This window comes from Typopeltis vanoorti, chromosome 22, assembly GCF_054136105.1.
Source record: "Typopeltis vanoorti isolate ZY-2024b chromosome 22, IOZ_Tvanoo_1.0, whole genome shotgun sequence".
In the NCBI taxonomy this organism is placed as follows: domain Eukaryota; kingdom Metazoa; phylum Arthropoda; class Arachnida; order Uropygi; family Thelyphonidae; genus Typopeltis; species Typopeltis vanoorti.
The window spans coordinates 59,098,440-59,125,623 of record NC_143570.1 but is presented as its reverse complement, the minus strand read 5'-3'; the positions used below and the strand labels follow the sequence as shown (position 1 = coordinate 59,125,623).

At 36.6% G+C, this 27,184-nt stretch overlaps 1 protein-coding gene across 1 annotated transcript in view; it reads left to right on the top strand.

The window, feature by feature from the left end:
* The window catches only part of LOC150094441 (adenylate cyclase type 1-like), a 619,545-nt gene that overhangs the window by 403,028 nt on the left and 189,333 nt on the right, over window positions 1–27,184 (top strand). Inside the window, exon 11 of the mRNA XM_090412469.1 lies at window positions 20,957–21,054. Coding sequence (XP_090268595.1) covers window positions 20,957–21,054 — 98 coding nt within the window. The remainder of the gene's footprint in view (window positions 1–20,956; window positions 21,055–27,184) is intronic.

Sequence of the window (27,184 nt, the reverse complement as noted above, 5' to 3'; positions counted from 1 at the left end):
TTAATTGTAGGATAACTTTGAATATTTTAATTTATCAATTAATTGTAATCAGATCTGTACAGAGTGGCAAACAATGTGTATGTTTTAAGACACTGTATATTAGAAAACAATTAATGAAGAAGAATGCTATATTTGGTTGGTATATTTGAATTACTGAAAGGCGTAAAATTTGGAATAGGAGGACAAAGCTTAACTCCTTTGATTACAATACTGTTTCCTATTGTAAATGTGGGCAGAAAAGTTATAAATTTATCAAAAATTATATATTAAATACTTGTCTATGTTATATATAAAAACTTGCCTACCATGTCACTTCACACACCCCCAAACAGATAAAACTCAGAAAACAAAAACAGGAACTCATGATAAATGACAACATTCAATTGGATTGGGACACAATAACCAATCACAGCCTCTAGGCACTATTGTCTCAGAGCTCATCCTGCTTTGCCTTCTGAGTGGTTTAAAACTAAGAATGCTAAGAATTTGACCTGCTGCACCTTCTGTACATCTTTTCAAAGGGCTCAAAGGTGTATGTATTTTGAATGCACACCCTGGCTATTAACGCAAATGTGATGCAATGTTTATATGTTGAAAAGTATCCTCTCCATGAAGCATTAGTATACTGATTTTACATTTAGGAATCGCGCGAAGTCTGGAAACAGTTAGGGGAAATCTTTAATGAAAATAAATGCAAAAATATAATATTGGTGATATTGCTATTCGGTGGACGAGCACTGTACACTACACCTAGCACACCTGGAATATTCGCCCCTGACACACCCACCCACCCACCCACACACACACACACACACTGAATGCAGATAGCGTAAAGGTGACGGATGCAGAAGTCACTCATAACTAAGTCACTCATTTTGCTAAAAGCTATCAACCTGGTGTATGTAACATTGAGTTCACTGCTAACGCTTCACTAGATATAATAAATTTAGTTTAATCCTTTATCCAAGTGTGAGCAAACAAAGTTTGCACCTGAAAGTATCTTCAGGACTGGGGTAAGGTGGTACAACACCAGGCAACTCGTTGCAAAGGTGGAGCAAGATACCAACACTCCTGTCTCAGTATCTCCTATAATGCAAAACACATCTCCTTGTGGATATGTCTAATGTTATGCATTAAGGGAAGGGCCACTACCCAGACTAGTTTCGACCTTTATTGAGGTCTCTTCAGTGGGAGCCAGGCCCAAGCTGAGATACCAGGCAGAAGCATTCGCAGGTCATCTCTACCTATAGGAGTTGCCAAATGGTGTGCCACCCTTTTTTAATAAATTACTCTGGATTTAGAGAAAAATAAAAATAAAACTATATAATAAAAATAAAATAAAGAAAAATGAAAAATAAAACTTTCAACATTCAGCTTCACTAGATGAAGAAACGCAGGAAACCATTGAAATGCATTGCCAATGCACAAACTGAATAAGAATTCAGCAATAGGGATGGATGGGATATCAACATGAGTGCTAAAAGAGTGTTCAGCTCTACTGGCTATTCATTTGACCAGGCTATATAATTTGAGTCTGAGAACAGGGAAGTTCAGCAGCAGTGGAAAGAGTGTATGGTAATCCCATTGCACAAGGCGGGGGTGCAAAGACAGATGTATCCCACTATCAACCAATCAGCATCTCAGGAGTGGTGGTGAAGATTATGGAAAAATTTGTTAGAGCTCACATTCAGAAATGGATTGACTGAGAATCTCTGCTTTGCAATGAACAGCATGGGTTTGCTAAGAGAATGCCATATTTTAGCAACTTGTTCACATTCTATAATGTTATCATTGAGCTAGCAAGGAGAAATGGATACATCATGATGTGTTTTGATTTTGCTAAAGATTTTGACAGAATACAGCATCAAAGACTGTTGTATAAATTGAAGAATATGGTTTTGGATTATAAAATATTAGCATGGATAAGAGGATGACTGACTGACAGACAGATACCAGAAAGTGACATATGGAGGATATGAGTCTACAAGATTCAAGGTAACCAGAGGTGTATCACAAGGATCAGTCCCTAGTCTACTGTTATTCAATCATTACATTAATGACATTGGGAAGGATTTGACTGGTGACATACAGCTATTTGCTGATGATGCAAAGATAGGTAGGATAATCAGGAATGCTGTTGATATCCAGTACTTGCAAAATGATTTGCATAGGCTGGAATTGTAGGCATTGGAAAATTGATGTCATTTCAATGTCAGTAAACATAAAGTCATTCACTTTGGCATGGTTAGATATCCAGTGTCGTATTGTATTGATGGGATTATGCTAGAAGAAACTGATCAGGCCAGGGATCTTGGAGTGTTATTAGATAGCAAGTTGAAACTCAGAGGCCATGTAGAAAAGATTGCAAATACAACTTAAAAGATAATTGCAATGCTGAAACGAAGTTTGACTTGACATATAAATATAAGGATGTCATTTTGCCTCTTTACAAGGTCTTGATAAGACCTCACTTGGACTATTGTGTGCAGGTGTGGTCTCCTGGTTTCTGGAGATACAGGATTGTGGAATATTGATTATGAAGACAGATTGCTAGTGTGTGTGGTCTACAAATTCTCAAATATTAGAAAGAGGATGATATGATTGAGACTTGCAAACTTCTGAAAGGGTTATACAAGATTTCAGTTGATGGAATTTTTCATATTTTGGAGGGTGGGGAAAGACAGAGGGCATCCTTGTAAACTGTGAATGAATGCCACTAAAAGTGGGTGAGGGCTAAATTTTTATCTCATAGAGTGGTGCCTGATTGAAATGGATTGCCAATGAATGTTGTAGGTTCAAGCAGTGTGAATGAATTCAAGAACAAGTATGATAGCAGGTGTGTGTGTGTGTAATATGTGGCCTTCCTCTGAGTCCCTGGCTCCCTGGAGGGCTCTTAATAATAACCAATAAATGGATGTATTTATTATAATGATGTTCAAAGTTTATAATAATATCTTATTATACCGAGTATCTATCTCTAATATAGCTCAGATGGAAGAATGGCATGGGCTCTTTGAAAAGGCATATGATGTTCACAACTCACATAAGATGCTAGGTTCGTGTAAAAGTACTCTTTAACTTCTCAGACAAGCAATGATTTTGCAGGCATGACCAGAATGAATTGCTTCTTGTTGTAAATTTTTTGTTTTTACTGGTATTTCACTGTCTTTCTAAACTTTCCATAAGTTTTTGTTTACCACATAGGTACCATTCCTAATTCATTACCTTTTAGTTTTCTCAGTATTAATAATTATTTAATCAGATTGAAATGGATTGCCAATGAATGTTGTAGGTTCAAGCAGTGTGAATGAATTCAAGAACAAGTATGATAGCAGGTGTGGTGTGTAGTATGTATGTGGCCTTCCTCTGAGTCCCTGGCTCCCTGGAGGGCTCTTAATAATAACCAATAAATGGATGTATTTATTGTAATGATGTTCAAAGTTTATAATAATATCTTATTATACCGAGTATCTATCTCTAATATAGCTCAGATGATAGAATGGCATGGGCTCTTTGAAAAGGCATATGATGTTCACAACTCACATAAGATGCTAGGTTCGTGTAAAAGTACTCTTTAACTTCTCAGACAAGCAATGATTTTGCAGGCATGACCAGAATGAATTGCTTCTTGTTGTAAATTTTTTGTTTTTACTGGTATTTCACTGTCTTTCTAAACTTTCCATAAGTTTTTGTTTACCACATAGGTACCATTCCTAATTCATTACCTTTTAGTTTTCTCAGTATTAATAATTATTTAATCAGCTATATCAATATAATATGCCATTGCATTTACACTTACTATAACTACCATTAAGGGGTGCTCTTGTTCTAGCAATATGCTAGCCTTTTATAATAAAGTTACAAGAGCATTAGATGAGGGAAAGGCATATAATGCCATTTTCCTAGACTTAGCAAAGGCATTTGACAGGGTGCCACATGATAAGCTGATATTCAAGTTGCAGCATATGGGTCTGGATGTCAGATTGGTCAACTGGATTCAGGATTGGCTGTCCGATAGGTATCAGAGAGTTGTGTATGGTGGGGCAGTTTCAAGGAAGCAGAGGGTTACAAGTGGGGTTCCACAGGGCTCAGTACTGGGACCTATATTGTTTAACTTTTATATCAATGACATTGTCCGTGGATTACAAGGGGATATTCAGTTGTTTGCGGATGATGTGAAGCTGAGAAGGGTTATTAGTAATAGTGCAGATGTGGTAGCCTGGCAAGAGGATTTGAATAAGCTAGATAGATGAGTAAATGAATGGGAGTATCAGTTTAATGCAGCAAAATGTAAGGTCTTGAGGTTTGGGACATATCGATGGGACACTGCATACTTTATGGGAGGAGTTAAACTGGAGGAAGTAGAAGAGACAAGAGATCTGGGGTTGATGATTGATAGAAATATGAAATTTAGGGGACATATTGCAAAAGTAGTAAAGGTAATACAGAGGATTGCTGGAATAATTAGAAGGATACTGACCTGCAGAGATAAAAGGGTTATCATTCCGTTGTATAAGACTGATCAGACCACACTTAGACTATTGTTCTCAAATCTGGTCTTCAAGATTTGAAGAGGATAAATTAACTGTAGAAAGGATACAAAGGCAGATAACAAAGATGGTGTCAGGACTGTACAATGTTAGTTATGAGGATCGGCTGAGGGAGTGCAGACTGCAGAGTTTGGTGGATAGAAGAAGGAGAGGTGATATGATTGAGACTTTTAAACTGTTGACAGGTGGTTACAGGATTGATACTGGGGAGTTCTTTCACTTGGCAGCGGAAGGAGTCACGACCAGGGGCCATCTCTGGAAGTTACAAAAGGAAACTGTAAGAAAGAGGGTGAGGAGTGGTTTCTTTGCATGGAGGGTAGTTGAACCATAGAATGCATTGCCTGATAGAGTGATGAGAGCAAGAATGGTCAATGCTTTTATGGAGCAGTATGATAGACTTTGTGTTTCCTAGGAGGGGACCTCCCTCGACGAGTCTTGATAGACTTGTGTTTCTCAGACGGGACCTCCCGCGATGAGTCTTTTGATTCCATGGAGGCCTGAATAATAATAATGATGATCATTTTTCCACAGTTCAAGCCTTTTCAAGTCACTCTTTGAATGCTATATATATGTGTCACTTCAGTTTTTTACATTAGATCTGTTGTTGTTGTTATTTTACAATGTTTCTGTTATTTTTTTATATAATTCTCTGTATTGGACACCTGAGGAAGTTGATTTTTTCAACGAAACTGGTGTCTCATGATTAAACTTTATTCTTTTTTAATCTCAGTATTATGGTCATTTAAACCATATTAATATTCATAACATTATTAACCGAGTAAATATGAACTCCAATATATATATATATATGTATATATATACAGTCATCCCTCGACTTATGTCCATTCGAGTTATGTCCTCTCAAAGATATGTCCGTGATCCCATAAGGGAATAAATAACATTTTCGGCTATACTTTCGAACAAGATGCAAGCAGGAGTAAGCTAAAGCATGCACAGTGGCAACAGCGCTTTCAGCAGCAGCAACCTCCCTCGGCTGTCAGCACATCTTCAACAGTTCCTCTGTTGATTTTGTGTTTGAGAAATGGGTTATCTGTGCATTTATTGTTAAATATTTCATGATGTTTTGTGCAACATGGCCCCTACACGCACAATCAAAAAACCTAGTGATGAATCGCAGAAAAAGAGGCGAGCAATTGGTTTTGAAACGAAGGTGGAAGTTATAAAGCAACATGAAACTGGTAAGCTCGTCAACGTGATCGTGCATGACTTCAGATGGTCTCATTCTACAGTGACAACCATTTTGAAAAATAAGGATAAAATCGTAGAGTCTGTGAAGCAATCAGATTCCATTAAATCGACTAAAGGTGATGAAGCAACGACAAATTCCTATTGGTGATATGGAAAAGCTACTTGCATCATGGATAGAGAACCTGAACCAAAAGCGCATACCCCTTAGCACTGTGACCACAACCACTAAGGTACTAAGTCTCTTCAACATGTTGAGGGAGAAAGCAGAATCCGATTATGACTATGAATTCAACACTTTCCAGTTGGTTCATGAGATTCAAGCAGCGTTTTGTGCTGCATAATGTGAAAATGTATGGGAATCTGCAAGTGCTGAGAAGGCTTCAAAGGAGTTTGTGGTAAAATTAGATAAAATTATTACAGAGGAAAATTATTTGCTACAGCAAATATTTAATATGGATGAGACATCCTTGATTTGGAAAAAAATGCCAGAGCTGACATTCATCCACAAAAAGCTAAACTCTGTACCCAGTTTCAAATCTCTTAAAGCCCGTATTGCAATTCTGTTACAGGTAATGTGGCTGGATATAAACTGAAACCATTTGTGATATGGCACAATAAGAATCCACGAATCTTCAAAAACATTAGGAAGCATACTCCCAGTTCATTATTGGAGCAATAAGAAGTCGTGGATGACTCAAAAAATTGTTTGAGGATGCCTTAATCAACTGTTATACAAGTGAAATAAAAAGTTATTGTGGGAAAGAAAATGTAGAATTTAAAATTTTATTAATTCTAGATAATGCTCCAGGTCATCTGTCTTATACGTCTTATAGCAGTGATCTTCACCAATGGAGAACATTCTATGGAGAACACTTTCACAAGCATTTCTGCTACTGAAGGAAATGACCAGACTCTCATGCAATTCTGGAAAACATTCAATATTTATCATGCTGTTAAAAGTATTGCTGTGGCTTGGGATGAAGTGACCTCTCAATGTATCAGTGGCATATGGAAAAAAAACATTAAAAAGGTTTGTGCATGATTTTGGAAGTTTGTAATTGTGGGCCTAGCAAAAAAATCTAAATCTCGAAGTGTGAATGATGATAACATAATTCAACTCATAGAAAGTTCCCCTGAAGAGTTGACCAACGAAGAATTGGTCGAACTGGAGGAACAACTGTTGCAGAAGAGGAAAACCAAAAAAAAAAAAAAAAGGAAGAGGGAAAAGAGAAACAGGAAGAGGTAGTTAAACAATTCACAGTGAAGAGTCTTGCAGAAATGTTCTCTGCAGTTAAGGATGTTCTCAAAATTTGCTGAAGACATGGACCTCAATGTTGAACGCTACTTAATAATAGTGATTGTGGAGGAAGATTTGGGTGATTATTCTCCTGTTTTATAGTGGCAGTAACACACAATACAGTTTTATAATAAGATTTAAAAATTAAAATGACTGTATTCTTATTACAGTTAAGTCCCTAACTCCTATAACTCTGTTGATTTAATGTATCGACTTACGTCCGACTCGACTTGCGTCCTGCCGGGTGGAACAGAACCCAGATGTAAGTCGAGGGATGACTGTATTTATATAGTCCTATATTGACCTATAGCACACTAGTTCCATGTGTGGGCAAGAGGAATAGAAGAAAGGAGGAGTCTGTTCACATTTTGCTCAAAAAACAATTTGTCAGGAGCAGGATATCAGCAGTATTCCTGATCTCCCTATTTCACATCATCAGTAAACAATTGAACATCTCCTATCAGATCCTTCTCAATATATATAGATTGAACAACAGTGGGTCGAGGGCATTCCACTGTATTCCCTGTTATTCAGAGGATATTCCACTGTTAATCTTAAATCTGGCACATTCACACCCCTCATATACCTCTTTCTGATACCTATTAATCAGCCATCCATCATCTTTCTGATACCTATTAATCAGCCATTCCACTTATCAGAGTCAATAAACTATTGACTCTGATAAGTGGATGGCTGATTAATAGGTAGTTTATGTACTGATCCCATATTCAATTTTATGTAAGAGCCTTTCATGTGGTATACTATCAAATGCCTTAGCGAAGTCCAACAGTGTTGTTGTGTATCTATTCTTTCTATTCAACTTAGCAATATCGTTATAACAAAATATGAGTAAATTGCTCAGACACAACCTGCCTTTAATAAATCCATGCTCTTCCTTGCAAATATAGCTTGTATGTCAACCCATTTCTAGATGCAAGTTCTTACCAACTTCTCTAAAATCCTTGCAACCGTTTCAGAAATATTGATAGGTCAATAGTAATACACATCGGTTTTTGCCAGGGATTGAAATAAATATCCAAAGAATGAATCCTTTTTGATCCTCAGACAGTTATAATGGAGTGGAATGATATCTTTTTTTTGTAAATATATTTTTATCCTACTGGAACAGTTGATGTTTAGGTTCTAGGATATTTGTGTTTGAGGATTTATTCTACTTTTGTTTTTTTTTAAATCCATTACAAAACATACACACACTGCTTATATCTTCACTATAAATAAAACTTTTCTTTTATTTACATTTTGTATTTCAGTAAATTTAAATTATCAGTATTCTTTTTCCGTGTTAATAGTAACAGTAAACAAAGAAATATATCATTTTTTTTCACTGTCATAATTCTTAAATTAATCCTGAATAGTAAGTCAATAAATAAATAAATATATAGATAAAGTGGGAGAGTTAAATAGTGAGTCTGTTGCCATGGTTATGACAGAGTTCAGCTGAGGAGGAGGGCCAAATAGTGAATGAATTGCTGTGTAGGTTGTGGATGTGTGGAGTGAGTTTGATGGATGAATACCAAATCCATAGTCTGGAAAAAGTGTTGTTGAATGAAGTGAAAGTGGATGTACAAAATCAGGGTAACTAGAACTTTTTATGGGGGGGGGGAGATGTTGAATGAGTACACAGACACAAGTGAGGCAGTTGAGTGTAAGAATGTGCATAAGTTAGTACCACCGATAACAAACTAAAATGGAATAGTTAATATAAAGTACAAGTGGTGGACATAAGTGGCTATTGCACTTTAGGTACACTAATGCCAGGAGCATTCGGAACAAGGGGGAGGAGTTTTTGGCATTAGTTAGTTCATCCAGGCTAGAGGTTATTTGCATTAGTGAGACATGGATATAATAGTAAAAATATCAAAGAAAGGAGATTTGAGAAACTGTAATAATTGGAGGGGCATAAACCTGCTATGTGTCATTAGCAAAATTTTCCAAAAAATTATTTTTTTTAAAGAATCTTTAATAATTTAGATGAGGGCATGAGAAGACAGCAGTCTGGTTTTAGGCCAAATAGATCATGTATAGACCACATTAACACCTTAAGAATAATAATTGAACAGTTGGGTGAATTTAACTTTCCTTTATATTTGCTGTTTGTGGATTATGAAAAAGCCTTTGATTCCATTGCTAGAGATTGTGTATATAATGCACTTCAAAACAAAGGAATGCCACAGAAGATAATAAACCTAATACAGGAAGGATATAACAAATTCCAATGCCAGGTGCTGCATGATGGATATCTGACACAACCCTTTCAAACTGTATCTGGAGTGCAACAATGATGTCTGCTATTATTATTTATTCCTTATTATTTATATTGGTGTTAGATCAAGTTCTAGAACAGACAGCAATGAAATATGCCAAAGGAATATAATGGAAAATAAACAAAACTTTGGGTGATCTAGACTATGTTGATGTATGTCTAATTGCTCACAGACATGCAGATATCCAAAACAAACTAACCATATTACAAGAAGAAACACTGAAGGTTGTTTTATCTGCAGATGGAGGAGCAACTAGAAATGTTGATAAGGATTCAAAAAGCAAGAAGTGCATGTGCTAAACTTAGTAGAGTATGGAAAATGAAAAATATTCACACAGATTCAAAATGTTTAATGTGTGTATTAAATTAGTTCTTTTATATGGATCTGAAACGCGGCTTGTTTCAAAAGAAATACAAAGAAAACTACAAACATTCATAAACAGATGTCTGCAAAGCATGCTTCGAATTTGGTGGCCACAAATTATTACTAACGAAGATCTCTGGAAAAGAACAAATAAAAAAAAAAGAGTCAAACTTGAAATCACAAAATGAAAATTTAGATGGATTGGACATACACTTAGGAAAGATCATGAAGAAATCTGTCACGCAGCCCTCGAATGGAATCCACAAGGAAAGAGAAAGCGTGGCCATCCTAAAAATACATGGAGGAGATCAACTTTAATAGAATCTGAGAAGAAGAGTTTTGCTGAACTAAGACAATAGCAAGAAGGATAGGGTCTACTGCAGTCCAGGCTTGTACAGACCGATGGATTGCATTTACAGACTCCTAATGTTCCTGATGGAATCTGGGAAAGAAGAAGAGTCATGGATGATAGAATATGATATACCCTCAATGGACAAAACATTAGAGATACTGGCATCATCCCCCCCCCCCCTACACACACACAGAGTAAAATGTACCCAAACCTAACACAGATAGTAAATAGGCAGACATCAGGGCTTCTCAACAATGTATTGCAATTGATATGAATAAGGGTAAATGCAGCACCATCAGTGCAAAACAGATGGATCATTCTATCGCCCAAGTGGTAAGAGCCCATGGTTTCTAGGGCAACCATATCAAGGGTCTACTGCAGTCCAGGCTTGTACAGACCGACTGCAGGGCAATGACAGCACAAATCTCATCCAGTTTCAAAGGTGCAGGTCCAAGCAGTGTTCAGCGAGTGAGTAAATGGTACTGCATACAATGGGTTATGGGAAAAGACAGCTCATTGGCAGCCAATTCTGCCTTGCCTGGTATCAGCCCATCAAAACTGACCTCTGCAGAGTGACTAGAGTCATATGGTTGATGAATCCTGTTCTCAGTTGTACCGAGCTGACAGAAGGGTGTGAGTGTGGCATCGACAGCACAAGACATAGCCTCATTGTGTCAGGTCGGTTCTGTTCTAGGGAGTGGTAGCTCTGTGATGGTTTGGGAGAACCTTCTCATGTGACACATTAGGTCCCATAGTGTGTCTGGAGAGGTCCTTAAATACTGAGATCTACCAGAAAGTGCTAGCTGATCACCTACACACTTTCATGACCTTTGCACATCCTGCTGATGGTCTGTTGTGGAATAAAATGTGAGGGGTATAGTGTATTCAAGGAAATAGAGAGAAAATAATGGGGTGAGGAGTATTATTGATAATAGCCAATGAACTGCAACCAAAAAGAAGTAGAAGTCCAATTGCAGGCCTCTGAAAATAGCACATTTGAGGTCATCTAGTGCGAGATAGTGGCCTGCAAAACAAAATACACAGTATAACCCTCCTCCTTTAGACTAGGGGGATGTAATGGATGATCAGGATAGTATGCTATGCATACTATCCCCCATCATCAAATAAGCTCAATGAGTGGAGGGTGAGTAATTATGGGGGACTTCAACTGTGGGAATATAAGATTCAAAGGAGAAAAATATGTGTGAGGAAGAAAATGGAATTTATGTGGTTAATGAGGAATAATTACCTGAGGTAGCATGTGATGGAATGTGTCAGGGAGTGCTAAATCTAGTAAATGCATCAGTATCCATAACAAATGACTATGTTGCCACACTAGTTGATGAGAGTAATCATATGGTGAGAGGTGGCTAAATATGTGTGGAATTTTGTTGGGGGGGGGGGGGGGTACATGTGGAATTACAAGGCTAGTAAGCATGACAAATTTAGGAGATTGCTTGAATCAGTGCCATGGCATGGGAAACTGCAAGGACTGAATGTTGATAGTGCATGGGAAGTGGCAAAGGAGTATGTGAGGGAAGTAATAGCAAAGTGCATACCTAGTTAGGAGAATAAAAATAAAGCTAGAGCTACAAAAAAATTTGTGGAGGGAATTCATAGAGAAAGGTGACCAGCAGGCATATGAGCAGTAAAAATCACAAGGCAAAACCAGAGTATGAATGGAAATTAGCAGTACAGGCTCAGAGTTGTTTTGGTATGTTGCAAGTAAAAGGAAGAATGTTCATAGTAAAATGATAAATGAATCCCAATGGTAGGGGGGTAACTGAAGCAGGCAAAATAGTAGAATTACTAAATGAACATTTTGCAAGAGTATATTATCAAGGTAGAGATATTTCTAGAGATATCAAGGGAGAGGCTTTCTCCATTCTTAGAATCACTATTTTCCAGTATTAAATTACTCACAAAGACACAACAGATACAAAACATCGAGTAGAATGGCAACAAACTGTGTAACAAAAAACAAGGAATAATTTTACATCAGATCTGGCCTTCCTTAATCAACACACACTTGTATCTACCAGCAGTATACAGCAATGCATGAACCAGCAGCCAGTGTAACAGAGAATGCATGCTTTCTGTTGTTTAAACATTTTCAAATATTCTTCACTGGAAATGGTAACTTTTATTACTTTGCTCGTAGTTTTTTTTTTAATTTATTCATGCTAAATTTATATATTCACATAACTAGTCAAATTAAAATATAATTTCTTTTTGACTTCTTTGTGAGTGGTTTAATATAAATATTTTTTGGAAGCCAGACCTTCCAACATCTATATCTAATCCAGGGTATTTTAATGATAAGGTGTGACACCTTTTGGCTACTCGTATATGAAAATATGACTTCAGCATTACTTCAACCTTGGTATCACTTCTAGGTCTGGCTCCTACTGATGAGACTTCAATAAAGATTGAAACCAGTCTAAGTAGTGACCCTTCCCATAACGCATAGCATTATGGGATAAATGACAAGTGATGTAAAGTCATTAGCTTCTATATATGAATTTCCCAGTCCTGAAATTACTTCAGGTGTAAACTTTGTTTGCTTACACTTGGATAAGGGATTAAACCAAGAATATAATTTCTTGCATCTTTAATTTATAGTATAACCAAGTGGAAAAACCTCCAACAACTGCTGATACCTGTTCGACAGCCAATCAGCTATCCAACTTACTAATCTGTTATGTTATCTAATCCCATCTGTTTGTTTAGCTACCAGCTTGTCATATAAAGAATACTGTTTTTATCAACCCACTTCTGAATCCCAGTCCTCACCAACTTCTCTAACTTCTTAACAACAACCCCAGACACCCCTTACAAGTTCTTTGCATCAATAATTCACCCACTCAGTACTAAGCCCTTTGGAACACATACAGCTACTCCCCGACATCCTCTCACAGTACACCTTGAAACCCACAGAAGAAGTTTCTTTTTCTTCTTCATCCCTGCCACTGCTGTACTGTGGAACCATCTTTCCCCTGATGTATTTCCCAAGGAATACAATATACATGCTTTTAAATCAAATGTAAACAAGTTTCTCCTTTCCCAACTCACTACCCATATACTTTACTAATGTACTATAGGTTGATCAACCGACCTCTCGTGTATGGGCTCAATATTAAAAAAAAAAAAAAAAAAAAAAGACACGCAGATTGACCTATTATTTGTAACCTTAGTCTTATCCACTTCACAAAAGGGGAGGATAATTTTTGCCACCTTCCATTCCTTTGGGACTTGCTCTGTTGCAAGATTCATTAAATAGTTGCACCAAAAGTGACATTAATTCCATAGATCATTCCTTCAAAACACATAGCGATATGCAGTTAAATAATACTGCCTGATTAACATCAAGTTTACATAATTTTTCATATTTTCTGCTCATTGACCATTAGTCCCTCCTCTGCCATATATTCTATACTCCATCTTCTGATGTTGCCTCCCTGAGGATGAATTACACTGATCATTGAATAATTCAACTATATCCTCTGCCTTTGTTACCAATCTGCCAGTGTCATCAACCAGAATCATCCTCTCAGTGTCATTTTCCCTTCTACTTGCAATATATCGAAAGAACTCATGGATATTTCTTAGATTGACAAATTTCTTATCATACTCCATTTTTTCTACCTTTTACCGAGTCAGTTTCCTGGCCTACTCCATGTACTCTATATATTCATGCAACTGATCATTACCAACATTCATCTTGTGTTGTGTGCACCGTGCCTTCTTCTTCCAGATTTCATGCATTGATACAATCTTTTTATTCATCTGTTTTATTCCTACCTTGTTTAGATTTTTTTGGAATATTTGGAATACACTCAGACATTGATATTAAATGGCTCTTGATCACTGCCCATGCAGAGTCTATATCCTTCCCACTGAACTCCCCTTTCCACACTATAGCTCCCAGTTGTCCCCTAAGCTTTCCATAATCACCAGTCTTGTAGTTCCACATATATCCCTTTTTATAGAAGTTCTCATGTGAATAGCTGCAATCCATGTGATCATCTCATGGTCATGCTCTCCAACCAGGGAAAGATTATACTCCATTCATTACATCCTCTGATGATATGACCAGATCGAAGACACTTAACCTTCATGTGCTCTCCGTTATGTACTGCCTAAAATCATTGTTCCTTAAGAACTCAAAAAATTCATTATCCTTATCCCTGATGCTATCTCTTCATTCCAGTCAATGTTGCCTTAATTGAAATTGCCCTTTGCTTGCTCACTAAGCCAAGTTGCCTATACATTTGTTTGTCTTCACCTTATACATTCCTGGGCCTGTTGCAACACCCCACCAAATATCTCATTCTATCAACCTCCACTTCACACCATACTGATTCAAAACCACTGCCACTTTTTTCTCCTTGTATTCAACCTTGCATGGACATAACTTGTCTGCTATCAGCACTCCCTCCTCCCTTTTTTGCTTTTTTGTCTTCATGATAAACATCATATCCCTCCAATATCTATTCCTGTCAAGATGTCATTCTCATCCAACTGTGTTTCACTTATTCCAACTATTTTTGTGCACATAAACTCTATTATTATTATTATCAACACCCAACCTCCATGGAGTCAGAGACTCATTGTGGGAGGTACTCACTATTGCATACAATGCTTATCCAACTTCATCTTAAACTGATTCAATGTGTCCACATCCACAACACACTCAGGCAATGCATTCCACTCACCAACTCCATGCAAAGAACCTGCTTCTCACTACTTTGCTCACACCCTCCTTATACAGTTTCCAGCAATGGCCTCTTGTTCTACTTCTCTCTCCAATTCTATGAAAAATCTCTTCCATATCTACCTGATAACAATCTCTGACCAGTTTATATGTCTCAATCATATCCCCCCCCCCTCTTCCTCCTATTCACGAGGGTCTGCAACTTATGTTCCCTCAATCTGTTCTTGTACTCCACATTCCAAAGACCACTGACTATCTTTGTGAATCTTCTCTGTACCCTTTCAGACATATCCTCTTCCCAATGAAAACTCAGCGACCAAATCTGTGCACAATAATCCATATGAGGCCTGATCAAGGCCTTATACAATGGAATCATAACCTCTCTATTTCTGCATGTCAGGGTTCTCCGCATCATTGCCATTATTCGATGTGATGTCTTCATAATTTGTGCAATGTGGCCCCTGAATTTCATGTCCTTGTCCACCATCATACCTAGATCTCTCATCTCCTCTACTTCTGTTAAAGTTTCCCCACCAAGTGCATACTTGACATCCCATCGTTGCTTACCACATCTCAAAACCTTACACTTGGCAACATTGAACTGATAGTTTCACTTACCTGCCCATTCATGCAATCTATTCAAATCCTCTTGTAAGGCATTAATATCAGTCTGACTGCATTGCTCTCCCCAGTTTTGCATCATCTGCAAACAGCTGGATATCACTAGTTAAACCCAATCCAATATCATTAACATGCAAATCGAACAACAATGGCTCCAAAACTGACCCCTGTGGCACACCACTGGTGACCTTTCTCTTTCGAGATACTGCACCCCCATATACAACTTTCTGATACCTATCTGACAGCTAGTCACTGATCCAACACAGAAGTCTGTTATCCAATCCCATCTCTTTCAATTTAATTAAGAGCTTGTCATGTGGCAATCTATCAAAAGCCTTTGCAAAATCCAAGTATATGCATCTCCTCTGTCCAAGGTATTTGTTATAGTAAATAAGTAAGTTAGTGAAACATGATCTCCCCTAAACAAACCCATGCTGATAATCACAGAGAATGCTGCTGTTATCAACCCATTTCTGTATCCTACTTCTCACCAATCTCTCTAGGACCTTCACCACAACTCCAGATATACAGACCAGTCTATAATTTGAACTACAGCCTTATCACCACCTTTATGCACTGGAACAATTTTACCCTCCCTCCACTCCCTTGGAACCTGTGATGATGCAAAACTCTTGTTAAACAGGCATGCCAATGCTACTGCCAGTTCACTGGAACATTCTCTTAAGATGCGTGGTGATATTTCATCAAATCCTATCGCCTTATTAACATCAAGGTTATTTATTTCCTCAAATACCTCCTGCTCACTCACAATTAAGCTATCCTCTCGTATGTCCTCTACACTTAAATTCCTCATGATTCCACCCTGATCAGGATGAAACACATTTATAAATTGATCTCTGAATACCTCAACAATGTCTTCTGCAGCAGTTACTATTCTACCACTTTCATCCCTTAACTTCATCTTTCCATGATCATTCTTCCTTCTACTTGCCACATATCTAAAAAAAAAACTCTCTAGGGTTTTTCTTAGCCTGATTTGCCAATTTCTGCTCATGCTCTACTTTTGTTTTCCTTACTAACTGAGTCACTCTCCTGGCTTGTTCTTTATATTCTTCATGTGATTGATTACCATTATTCATCTTGTACTTCCTCCAAAGGACTTTCTTTTTCCAGATTTCATGCTTAAGCTCCATATTCATCCATTCTACACCAACCTTATTCAGTCTTTTGGTCTTTGGGATACATTCGTACATTGAATGCTATTATGTATTTCTTTGTAAGTTCCCATGCAGCATTTATTTCCTTACCGCTCAACTCCTCAGTTCCATGTTATAGCTCGAAGTTGTCTCTTAAGCTTGTCATAATCACCAGCCTTATAATTCCACGTATATCCTTTCCTCGCAAAAACCTGCATATGACTAGCCACAACACAGGTGATTACTTCATGATCACTTTCACCAACTGGAGAAAAATGTGAAACCCCTCTAACAATTTCATCCTCTGATGAAATGATGAGATCTAGAACTCTTGATCCTCACGTGCCTTTCTTTTACATGCTGCCTAAGATAGTTATCTCTCAAGAACTCGAGAAATTCATTTTCCTTATTCCTAAATGCTATCTCTTCATTCCAATCTATAGTGCCATAATTAAAATCACTCATAATAATTATCCTTCTTTTGTTCACTAATCCAAGTTGCTTATACATTTCTTCATCACCTTCCACATTCCCAGGCCTATAGCAACATCCAGCTAAATATGTCTTCCTCTTAACCTCCACATTACACCACACTGCCTCATAACCATTGCCACTATTTCCCTCTTTCATGTCTACCTTATGTAGACTTAATTCCCCTGCTATCATCAGCAGCACTCCTCCTCCCTTCCTGCCCTTTCTATTCTCACAAAAAATACTGTACCCTTTCATTTCTATTCCCATTATGATATCATCTTCATTCAACCATGTTTCACTTATTCCACTGATTTGGGGGCGAATAAACTCAATCACTGAAACCATTTCATCCCCTTTATTTCTGATACTTCTGGCATTTATAAACAAACACAATAGTCCATTTTTAGATCTATAGCCAGTCCTATCCAAGCCATATGCTGGTTGTGATTTCCCTGCTAATGCCAAAAATTCCTCCCTCTTATTTCATATGCTTCTTGAATTAATGTACAAAAACTGCAGATTCCCTTTACTTCTTATATCAGCTTTAGAACTGATAATCATTCTACTAATTTTAGTATTCATAATTGTTCCATGCCAATTTTTATCAACTCTATTTTTAAAATTATTCCATGAAAAAGGATAAACAAACACACATTCACTGCATAAGTTTCTCTGTCTCACATTCAGCCTCTTCAAATTTAGTTACTGCAATAATTTCATCCCCCTTATTTTTGACACTCCTGTGGCATTCATAAATAAACAATTCATTTCTTGGTCTATAGCCACTCTTTGAATAATTATGATTTGTTTGATTATTAGCCATGCCTCAAGTTTCATTGAGACATGGCTAATAATGGCTACACACAGGAATTTTTTCATTTTAACAAAAGCCATCCAAGTCTAGCTGAATTCATCTTTTTATTTTTTCATGAGCATTTTTTTTTCTTCCTGATATAAAAGTCCTTCAAGATATACATATTCATCTACTTGCTGTATTGCATTGTTATCTATTGTTCTTCTGTTATTTGGTTTTATTCAATATGTCATTATTTTAGTTTTTTCATAGTTTATTTATAATCTTACTTTGATACTGTGTTTAATTTATTCATCATTTCAATCTAGCTCTTTTGTTGCTTGCTATTATAGTACGCCCACAGATACAAGACCCTTTGACACTTCTGCACATGTCAAAAGAAGGAGAATCCATTCCGATAATAGGGTAATCAATCAGTATTGTGGGATGAGTGTTTATTATTACAGGTCGGAAAATTAACTTCTCTTTTATGATCATTGTAGTTTTTAAAGCGGTAACTATTTTGCTTGTATAACAGTTGGAAAATTTTATGTATAAAGTACGTGATTTTGCGTGTTGGTGACCAATTCGTACATCGCCTTATTTCTTTTTCCCCTTCAACATGAATTGACTCTTCTTGGCAGTCTTCCAATGACAGCTCTTGCTTATGTGGTCGGACTATACCAGAGTATCAATATATTGTAAATGATTTAGTTTTTTACCATTAACCTCCCAACCGGAGATAAATCTGGATATGAAGCTCTAAAACCCATTGAATAACACAGATAAGAAGTGCAATTTGGTATCACTATTTCATCCACATTGGCCAGTAGGGAGGTTAATATTTATTCCTTTATCATTCCAATTGACTTCACTTAGAGCTCATTCTAATACTACTTTGAATAATTTGGCTGGAAAATATCTCTTTGGTATATTCCTTTATTTTGAATGGACTGCTTTCATATATAAGGATTTCATATATGCATTTCATATATACATTATTGGGGGGGGATATATATGATAGTTTCTCTCTCATTCTTTTCCCTCTCTTCTAGGAGAAGAGAAGGAAAAGGCAAAATATAATTCTAGAGGAATGCTTGCTTGGAAGAATGATAGTGTGACTCTAGAAATTAAATGAGGTAAAAGTGAGAATGAGATGGTTGTGATAGTGGGTACAAATGACCTGGGAGGTAGTGTGAATCAGGTAGCGAGAGATTTTAAGGTTTATGCATGAGTTGTATGGCAGAAGAGAGTGAGAGGGAAGATAGTAAGCATGTTATCCATATGCAATAATGCAGAGTTCAGGCAAAATGTGTGAATAATGAATGGCATCATAGCAAGAATGTGTTGAGAGAGTCTTGGATTATGTGGATGCTTAGAACAGAAAAGAATCCAGGATGTAGATATTTGGACAGAATGTTGTTCTCAGGACAAGTTAGAGAGAAAGTGTGGATGGAAGCAGGAGTTAGCTTCTTGTGGGATTTGCAGCATCAAATGGAGTGTGAAGGGAATAATAATAGGTGAAGGGAATAATGACAGTGCATTGATGTTTCTTTATACAAATGGCAGGAATCAAGGAGATGAATTAGTGGCGTTAATAGCCTCAGCCAGTCCAAAGGTTATTGGGATCACTGAAACATGGGTGACAGAAGATGGTATACTGACATATACAAGTAGAATGGTATAGCACATTTTGAGAGGATGGGAAGGGCAAATGCAATAATGGAGTATTGCTTATGATTAGTGAAGAGTTGTGTCTTCTCAGCGTAGATGATTTTGGTGGAAATAACACTAATGGTTTTGATAGTATTTGGTGTGAGGTAGAGATGGACAGGATAATTGGAATAAAGGAATGCTGCTATAGGCCAGTGAACACAGAGGACAAAGATCAAGAAATGTTTAGGCAGTTGAGTTTGGAAAGTGCTAAACAAGTAGTGAATATGAGAGATTTTAACTATAGTATTATAAAGAGGAAACAGCATGTAGTAGTAAAGGAATGGAATTTCTATAATTCTTGAGGGACAAATGCCTTATTCTGATTTGGTTCTAGCATCAGATGATATCTATATAACTGAAATGTCATTCCTTGTTTTCCCCCTGTTTATAATGCAGTGATTAGCTGACTAAATAAAGATTGATATTACTTGAAATCATCATTGTATTTGAGTTTTTTGTATCATTAAGCAGTTTACAAATAATAATTTTACATGTGAAGTTCAACTAAAAATATTAGCGTGCAGTACTATATATTGAAAATGTCAAAATGCCCACTTTATATGGAAGATTCTCATTCGAAGCAAAATGCTTGGGGGTGCCACTTCACCACCACTTAATTCATGGTGAAGTAATTCATTGTTTTTGCCAAGAGTTGATTTATAATTTCAAATGACTCACAAATTTCTAATATGATATCATGAACCTACATACCCATATATGTGTATGGTGAGTGTAATAACCATTGTGGTTCAAGCCACATTAAAAAAGCATGTGTTTACTCATTTTCTACTCCCTTATATAAACATTTTTATATTACAAAATTATGTTCAACATTAATTGTGGATAAAAGGAAGAGTGAAATAGCAAGTGACAATAATAAAAAAAAAAAAACCACAAGTGAGAAGTTATCACTTTAAAGCAAAAAAAATTGATTAGTATCAGGTCTCAGAAAGTCTAAATCTGCCACTGAAATGGTGTAACTTAAGTAGTTCAAAACCAAAGATTATTTGGTATTTCTTCTGCAATTTCTTTTGAAAATTATATTCCTCTGTATAGTAGTGATTTTCATAACTCTTAGGCAAACTTTCCTTAATTCCTTTAGATTAAAAAAAAAAATGAATAAATCCTTTTAATTAGTTTCAACACTATGTTAAGCTTAAAAGATGGAAAGCAGGCTCAGGTCTTTTGAAAACTAGCATGTGGTAATTTAAATATTATACAGAATAATTTTCCAGCTCTGTATCCCAACTGTAAGCTTGATATTATTAATAATCACTATTGTTTATCCTTCAAACCTTTGATTTTTTTTTTTTTTTTTTTGAAAATTAGAAGTGTATTTTCTTCATTAAATGACTTTGTTCTTTTATTACTACTACAATATTATTAGAGAAGATTTAATATTCTTTATATGCTATTTATTTGTAGTACCATGAAGAAAAAGATTATGGATTTGGCAATAGCATGGCATGTGCTTTAGTAATATTGCTACTTCTGGGAGGTCTCCAAACGGTCATTTTAGCCAGGTATTCAACTTTAAATAATGTTCAATGTCAAATCAATGTTATGGCATGTCATTTAATGAAGAAATTGTTACATTTTCCTTTAAATGTTTTGAACAAGCACAAACAAACACAGCTGCCTTGACAGTTGACATTTCTAGGGTCCTCAAATAACCACAAAATAAAACTTCTTGCAAAATTCTATATATTATTATATTATTCACATTAGAAAGAAAGACCTGTTTTTATGATTATTTGTGCTATAATTTTTAAAAATATAATTTTTAGTATAAGTATTATTCTATATCTTAATTTAAAGGAAACTGTTGTAGCCTTTGTTTAAAATTACCTGGAGGACACAGATCTGATTTTAATTGCTCTCTCAGTTAATCTTCACTAGACCCTTCATTGATTTACTAAATGACTCCAGATTAAAACACACCAGTTCTATAAACAGAACTATTACTATTAAGAATGTCCTCCCTCAGTGAGTCTAAGGACTCATTGAGGGAGGACATTCTACTCTGCTACCTTATCAACTAGTTATACATCCCATCCCATGCCACCACCAGCACTACTGACTAACCATATATTTTTGTCCATAAATTACATGTATTCTCTAGGCTGATTTGCTTGTATGTGACATTAAAAATCAGTATCCAGGAGGAAAATATCCTCTGCTTTCTCCATATAAGATCAGCTAACTCACCTTCAATTGGAAAAGCCCATGTAAAGATTTCTTTCATTACAATGCAAATTGAACTCATCTTTTACCAGTCAAAAGGTGCAGTGTACCATTGTTCTTCCAGTTGTTCTGTGGAGGCACTAATTATTATAGGAATTATTATCAGGGATCACAGGAACAAATTTTAGGAACTGAAAAAGGTTTTTTTTTAAACTGTCAAACTGCAGGTATATCAAGAAGCCTCAAAATAAGTTTTGCATTGTCTCACATAGCTAGTAAATTAAAAATTTAAATTTATATATCATAAATTTAAATTTGTCAAATAATGATACTAAAAAACATAGTAATACTTCAGTTATTTGAAGTATAACTTTAATGAATGCTGGTATTAGGGAGGTAACAGAAACAGTTGTTATTGAGTGATCATTTTGCAAGGGTTTACCATGCAGGTACATGTAACTGATGTGTGAATAGAGAATATAATGAATTGGAGGTGCTTACAATATTGTAGAGACCTATATAGCTTAGTGCAAAGTGATGTTTGCATCCTCTCTGCTAGGCTGCCCAAATGTAGACTTAGGTTCGAGTCTAGTCTTTTTTCCTAACCCTTTCTTCAATTGATTCCCGAGTTAGTCAATCTCTGGCATGGGTAAGAAGGTTTTTTCCCTCCAGAAACTTGGAGTCTTCATCCTGTAAACTCAAGAAAATCGAACCCACAGCATTTCCAACAATAACATATCCCATCACAGTTAGGTACCGAGAGATGGCAGCACTTCTTTGCCAATCTCTTCATCGGTTACTGATTATAATTACCAATAGTCTTGGGCTGGCTACTGGTGAAGATTGAACTACCCACTCAGTCTCCAAAAGCTAGATAGGTTAAAAAGGTCTCACTTATTATATATAAGAGAATAAAAAGCATTAGCTGATTTGATACAGTATTGCAGAATCTTAATGTAAATATTGCTATGGGATTAGATTAAATGGGATATTAAACCATTTATTATGATAATATACAAGAGAATTGTGTGGGGCAGCTCCTCTGACCAAGCTGTATAATTTTAGTTTCAGTTCTTGAGAAAGTGCCTAGGAAGAGTAAAGAGGACAAAATAGTCCAATTTGCATAAAAAAGGCCGAGAGAGAGAGAGGAGTAGCAAATTATAGACCAATCAGTGTTTCAGAAGTAGTGGTTAAAGTATTAAAGTAGGTGAAAGGTAGAATTTGAGACTGGGTGGACAGGAATGTGATAATTTGAGAGGTAGTATGGTTTTGTGAAAGGTAGGTCTTGCCTTAATAATTTGCTCACTTTCTGTAATAAAGTGGTAGTTGAGCTGGATAAAGGAAATGGCACCCATTCTGCTGGATGTGGAAACTGCTACATAAATTGGAGCAAATGAGGATGGCTGTGAAGCTGGTGATTTGAATAAAAAGATGACTGACGGTCAGATATCAAAGCATATATTGGAGAATTAAATTTAGGAGAAGGTAGGTGATTATTGGTGTATCACAGGGCTCAGTAGTTGGTTCACTACTGTTTAATTTGCACATCAGTGATACAGGAAATTCTTTAAGTCATCCTGCATTATAATCATCTTCATTGACTATTGCTCTTCTTGGCTTTGCATTATCAGCAAACAACTGATTTCCTCTTAATTAATTTGGAATAATGACTGCTGATTTAATTTGGCTTAAGTATAAGATCATACGTTTTGGGATGAAGAGATCACAAGTTGCACTACAACTGAATTGAGTCCAGAGATTTGTGGGTGATTGTGGATAGGGTAGTTTTATTAGTCATATTGCAAAGGTGGCCAAAATAGCATGCGATTAGTTGGTCATAGCAGAGATAGGGATGTTATTACTCCATCTGTATGACTTTAATAAGACTGCATCTGGACTACTGCATGCAGATCTGGTGTTAGGATTCCATAGGAATAACGTGGTTGGTAGGATCTATAAGTGAATGACCAACATCGTTGCATGTCTCTAGAATGAGAATTAATTAGTTGATAGGCATAAAAGAGGAAATATGATAGAAACATAAATAATAACTTATTATCTGACCTTCATATAATCATCAAGTGAATGGATTACTGTGTTAATTGAATTGTGGTACACTGCTATATAACTGTATAGCAGTTTTTATTGTTATTATTATCCAGGCCTCCATGGAGTCAAAAGCCTCATCATGGGAGGTCGTTTTTAGGAAACACAAAGCTTATCATACCACTCCTTGATCACATTGACTGATCCAGCTCCAACCACTCTCTCAGGTAATGCATTCCAAGGTTCCACCACCCTCCATGCAAAGAAACCACTCCTCACCCTCTTGCGCACAGCCTCCTTTCGTAACTTCCAGGGATGGCCCCTTGTCATCGCTCCTTCTCGCCGTTCCACCAAGTGAAAGAACTTTCCAATGTCTACCCTTTAACTTCCTCTCAACAGTTTAAAAGTCTCGATCATATCACCTCTCCTTCTTCTATTCACCAAACTCTGCAGTCCTCAGTCGATCCTCATAATTCATATTGTACAGTCCTGAAACCATCTTTGTTATCCACCTCTGTACCCTTTCCATAGTTAATTTATCCCCTTCAAATCCTGGGGACCAAATCTGAGAACAATAGTCTAAGTGTGGTCTGATCAGAGTCTTATACAATGGAATGATAACTCTTTTATCTCTGCAGGTCAGCATTCTTCTCAGTATTGCAGCAATCCTCTGAGTTACCCTCACCAACTTTGCAATATGCTCCCTGAATTTCAGCTTTCTATCAATCATCACCCCCAGATCTCATCTCCCCTACCTCCTCCAGTACAGCTCCTCCAATCGAGTATGCATCCTCCTATCGATGGATCCCAAACCTCAAGACTTTACATTTTGCTGCATTGAACCGACATCCTCATTCATTTGCCGATCTATCTAGTTTATTCAAATCCTCTTGCAGGGCTGCCCCATCTGCACTATTACTGATAACCCTTCCCAGCTTCACATCATCCAAAAACATCTGAGTGTCCCCTTGCCATCCATTGACAATATCATTGATATAAAGGTTGAACAATACAGGTCCCAGTACTGAGCCCTGTGGAACCCCACCTGCAACTCTCTGCCTCCCCGACATTGCCCCGCCATACACAAAAGTTAACTGGCTTTTCAGTTTATTATTTTTTCAGTCATCTCCATGGAATTGAAGACTCATTGCACTAGGCTTGCACTAACTGTTATTCAGACAGCACTTATCATACCTCTACTTGAACGTATTCACCGATGAAACATTCACAATTACCTCTAGCATTGCATTCCATTCATACATTACCCTCCAGGCAAAAAAAATCATGTGTTCAGAAGTCTTCACTGTCAATCTTGTAAAATCCCTGTAACAAAACTGGTTTTATAGGATTGATTTAATAAACACTTTATTGAATGGGAACACTTTCCATTGTGGGAAGGGCCACTACCCAAACTGGTTTCAACCTTGATTCAGGTCTCATCAGTGGAAGCTAGACCTAGAAGTTCCATTTCATTAAACCCTTTATTAAAATGGATTTTACTGGATTAACACTAACTTTTGATATTGCTTTAGTTACATTATAAATTAAAGATGCCAAGAAGTTATATTCTTGGCTTAATCTATTTATCCAAGTGTAAGCAAACAAAGTTTGTATGCGAATTCACTTAACAACTAGGCTACTTGTATATAGGAGCTACTGCCTTCACATCAGTTGCCTTAGTATTCCATAATACAATGCACATATCCTTACGGACATGTATAACACTTTGCATTATGGGAGGGGTCACTACCCAAACCAGTTTCACCCTTGATTCAGGTCTCATCAGTGGAAGCTAGACTTAGAAGTTCCTTGGCATCTTTAATTTATAGTATAACCAAGTCGAAAAACTTTCAACATCTATCTCTAATCCAAAGTATTTTAGTAATAAGGTGTGACATCTTTTGACTACTTATATATGGTTGCTGGAAGTTTTTTCACTTGGTTATGCTATAAATTAAAGATACCAAGAAATCATATATTTGGTTTAATCCTTTATCCAAGTGTAAGCAAACAAAGTTTGCACCTGAACTATTTTCAGGACTGGGGCAACTCATATATTGAAGCTAATGATTTCATATCACTTGCCTCAGTATCCCAAAATGCAAAACACATATCCTTACGGGTATGTACTATGCATTATGTGAAGGGTCACTACCCATACCGGTTTCGACCTTTATTGAGGTCTCGTCAGTGGTAGCCAGTTCCCAAGAGTAAGCAAACAAATCTTGCATTACTTCAACCTTAGTATAACGTCTGGGTCTGGCTCCCACTGACGAGACCTCAATAAAGATTGAAACCAGTATGGGTAGTGACCTTTCCCATAATGCATAGCATTATACATACCTGTAAGGATATGTGCTTTGCATTATGGGATACTGAGGCAAGTAATGTGAAATCATTAGCTTCAATGTATGAGTTGCTCCAGTCCTGAAAATAGTTGAGGCGCAAACTTTGTTTGCTTACACTTGGATAAAGGATTAAACCAAGTATATAATTTCTTTGTATCTTTAATTTATACTTATATATGGAAATATGACTTCTGCATTACTTAAAACTTGGTATCACTTCTGGGCCTTGCTCCCACTGATGAGACATCAAGAAAGGTCGAAACCAGTCTGGGTAGTTACCCTTTCCACAATGTATAGCATTGTACATGTCTGTAAGGATATGTACTATGCATTATGTAATAAAAGGTAAGTGGTGTGAAGTCATTAGCTTCTATATGCAAGTAGCCTAGTTGTGAAGTGACTTCATGTGTGAACTTTGTTTGCTTACACTTGGATAAATAGATTAAACCAAGAATATAACTTCATCATCATCAAATTCCTGATATATACCCTCAAGGGGTGTACAGGATACGACAGTACTACATGAAAAATTTACATCATTACTAACTTCCTATCTACAATTTTCCTCTAAATAGGTCTGTTACCTGCTAAGACTCCAACATTATCATATCTTATATTTCTATCTTCTAAAGCACTTTTTACTGTATCAATTCACCTATATCTTGGTCTTCCTCTGGGTCTTTTTCCTGCCAACCTGACTGAGAACACTTGTTTTGCTAATCTTTCCTCTCTGCTTAGGTAATCATACCACCTGAGATTAGCTCTGCTAATGCATTCCTGGATGCTGATAATATCAAGTTCTTTCCTAATATCCTCGTTTTTAATATGATATTGCCATTGATGCCATCTGTTCGCGCCTCTAATCTTTCTCAGGACTCTCATATCTGCGGTCTCTAGTCTTTGGTCAAGTGTTTTACTTCTAACCCAGCTCTCAGATCCATAAGTTAAAATTGGTTTAAACACTGTCTTGTATACAGCTAATTTAGTGTTTTGGCTAATTTCTCTCTTATTCCATATAAATTTATTCAGTTGACTTCCTACCATACCAGCTTTGTTGATTCTGTTGTCTATTTCC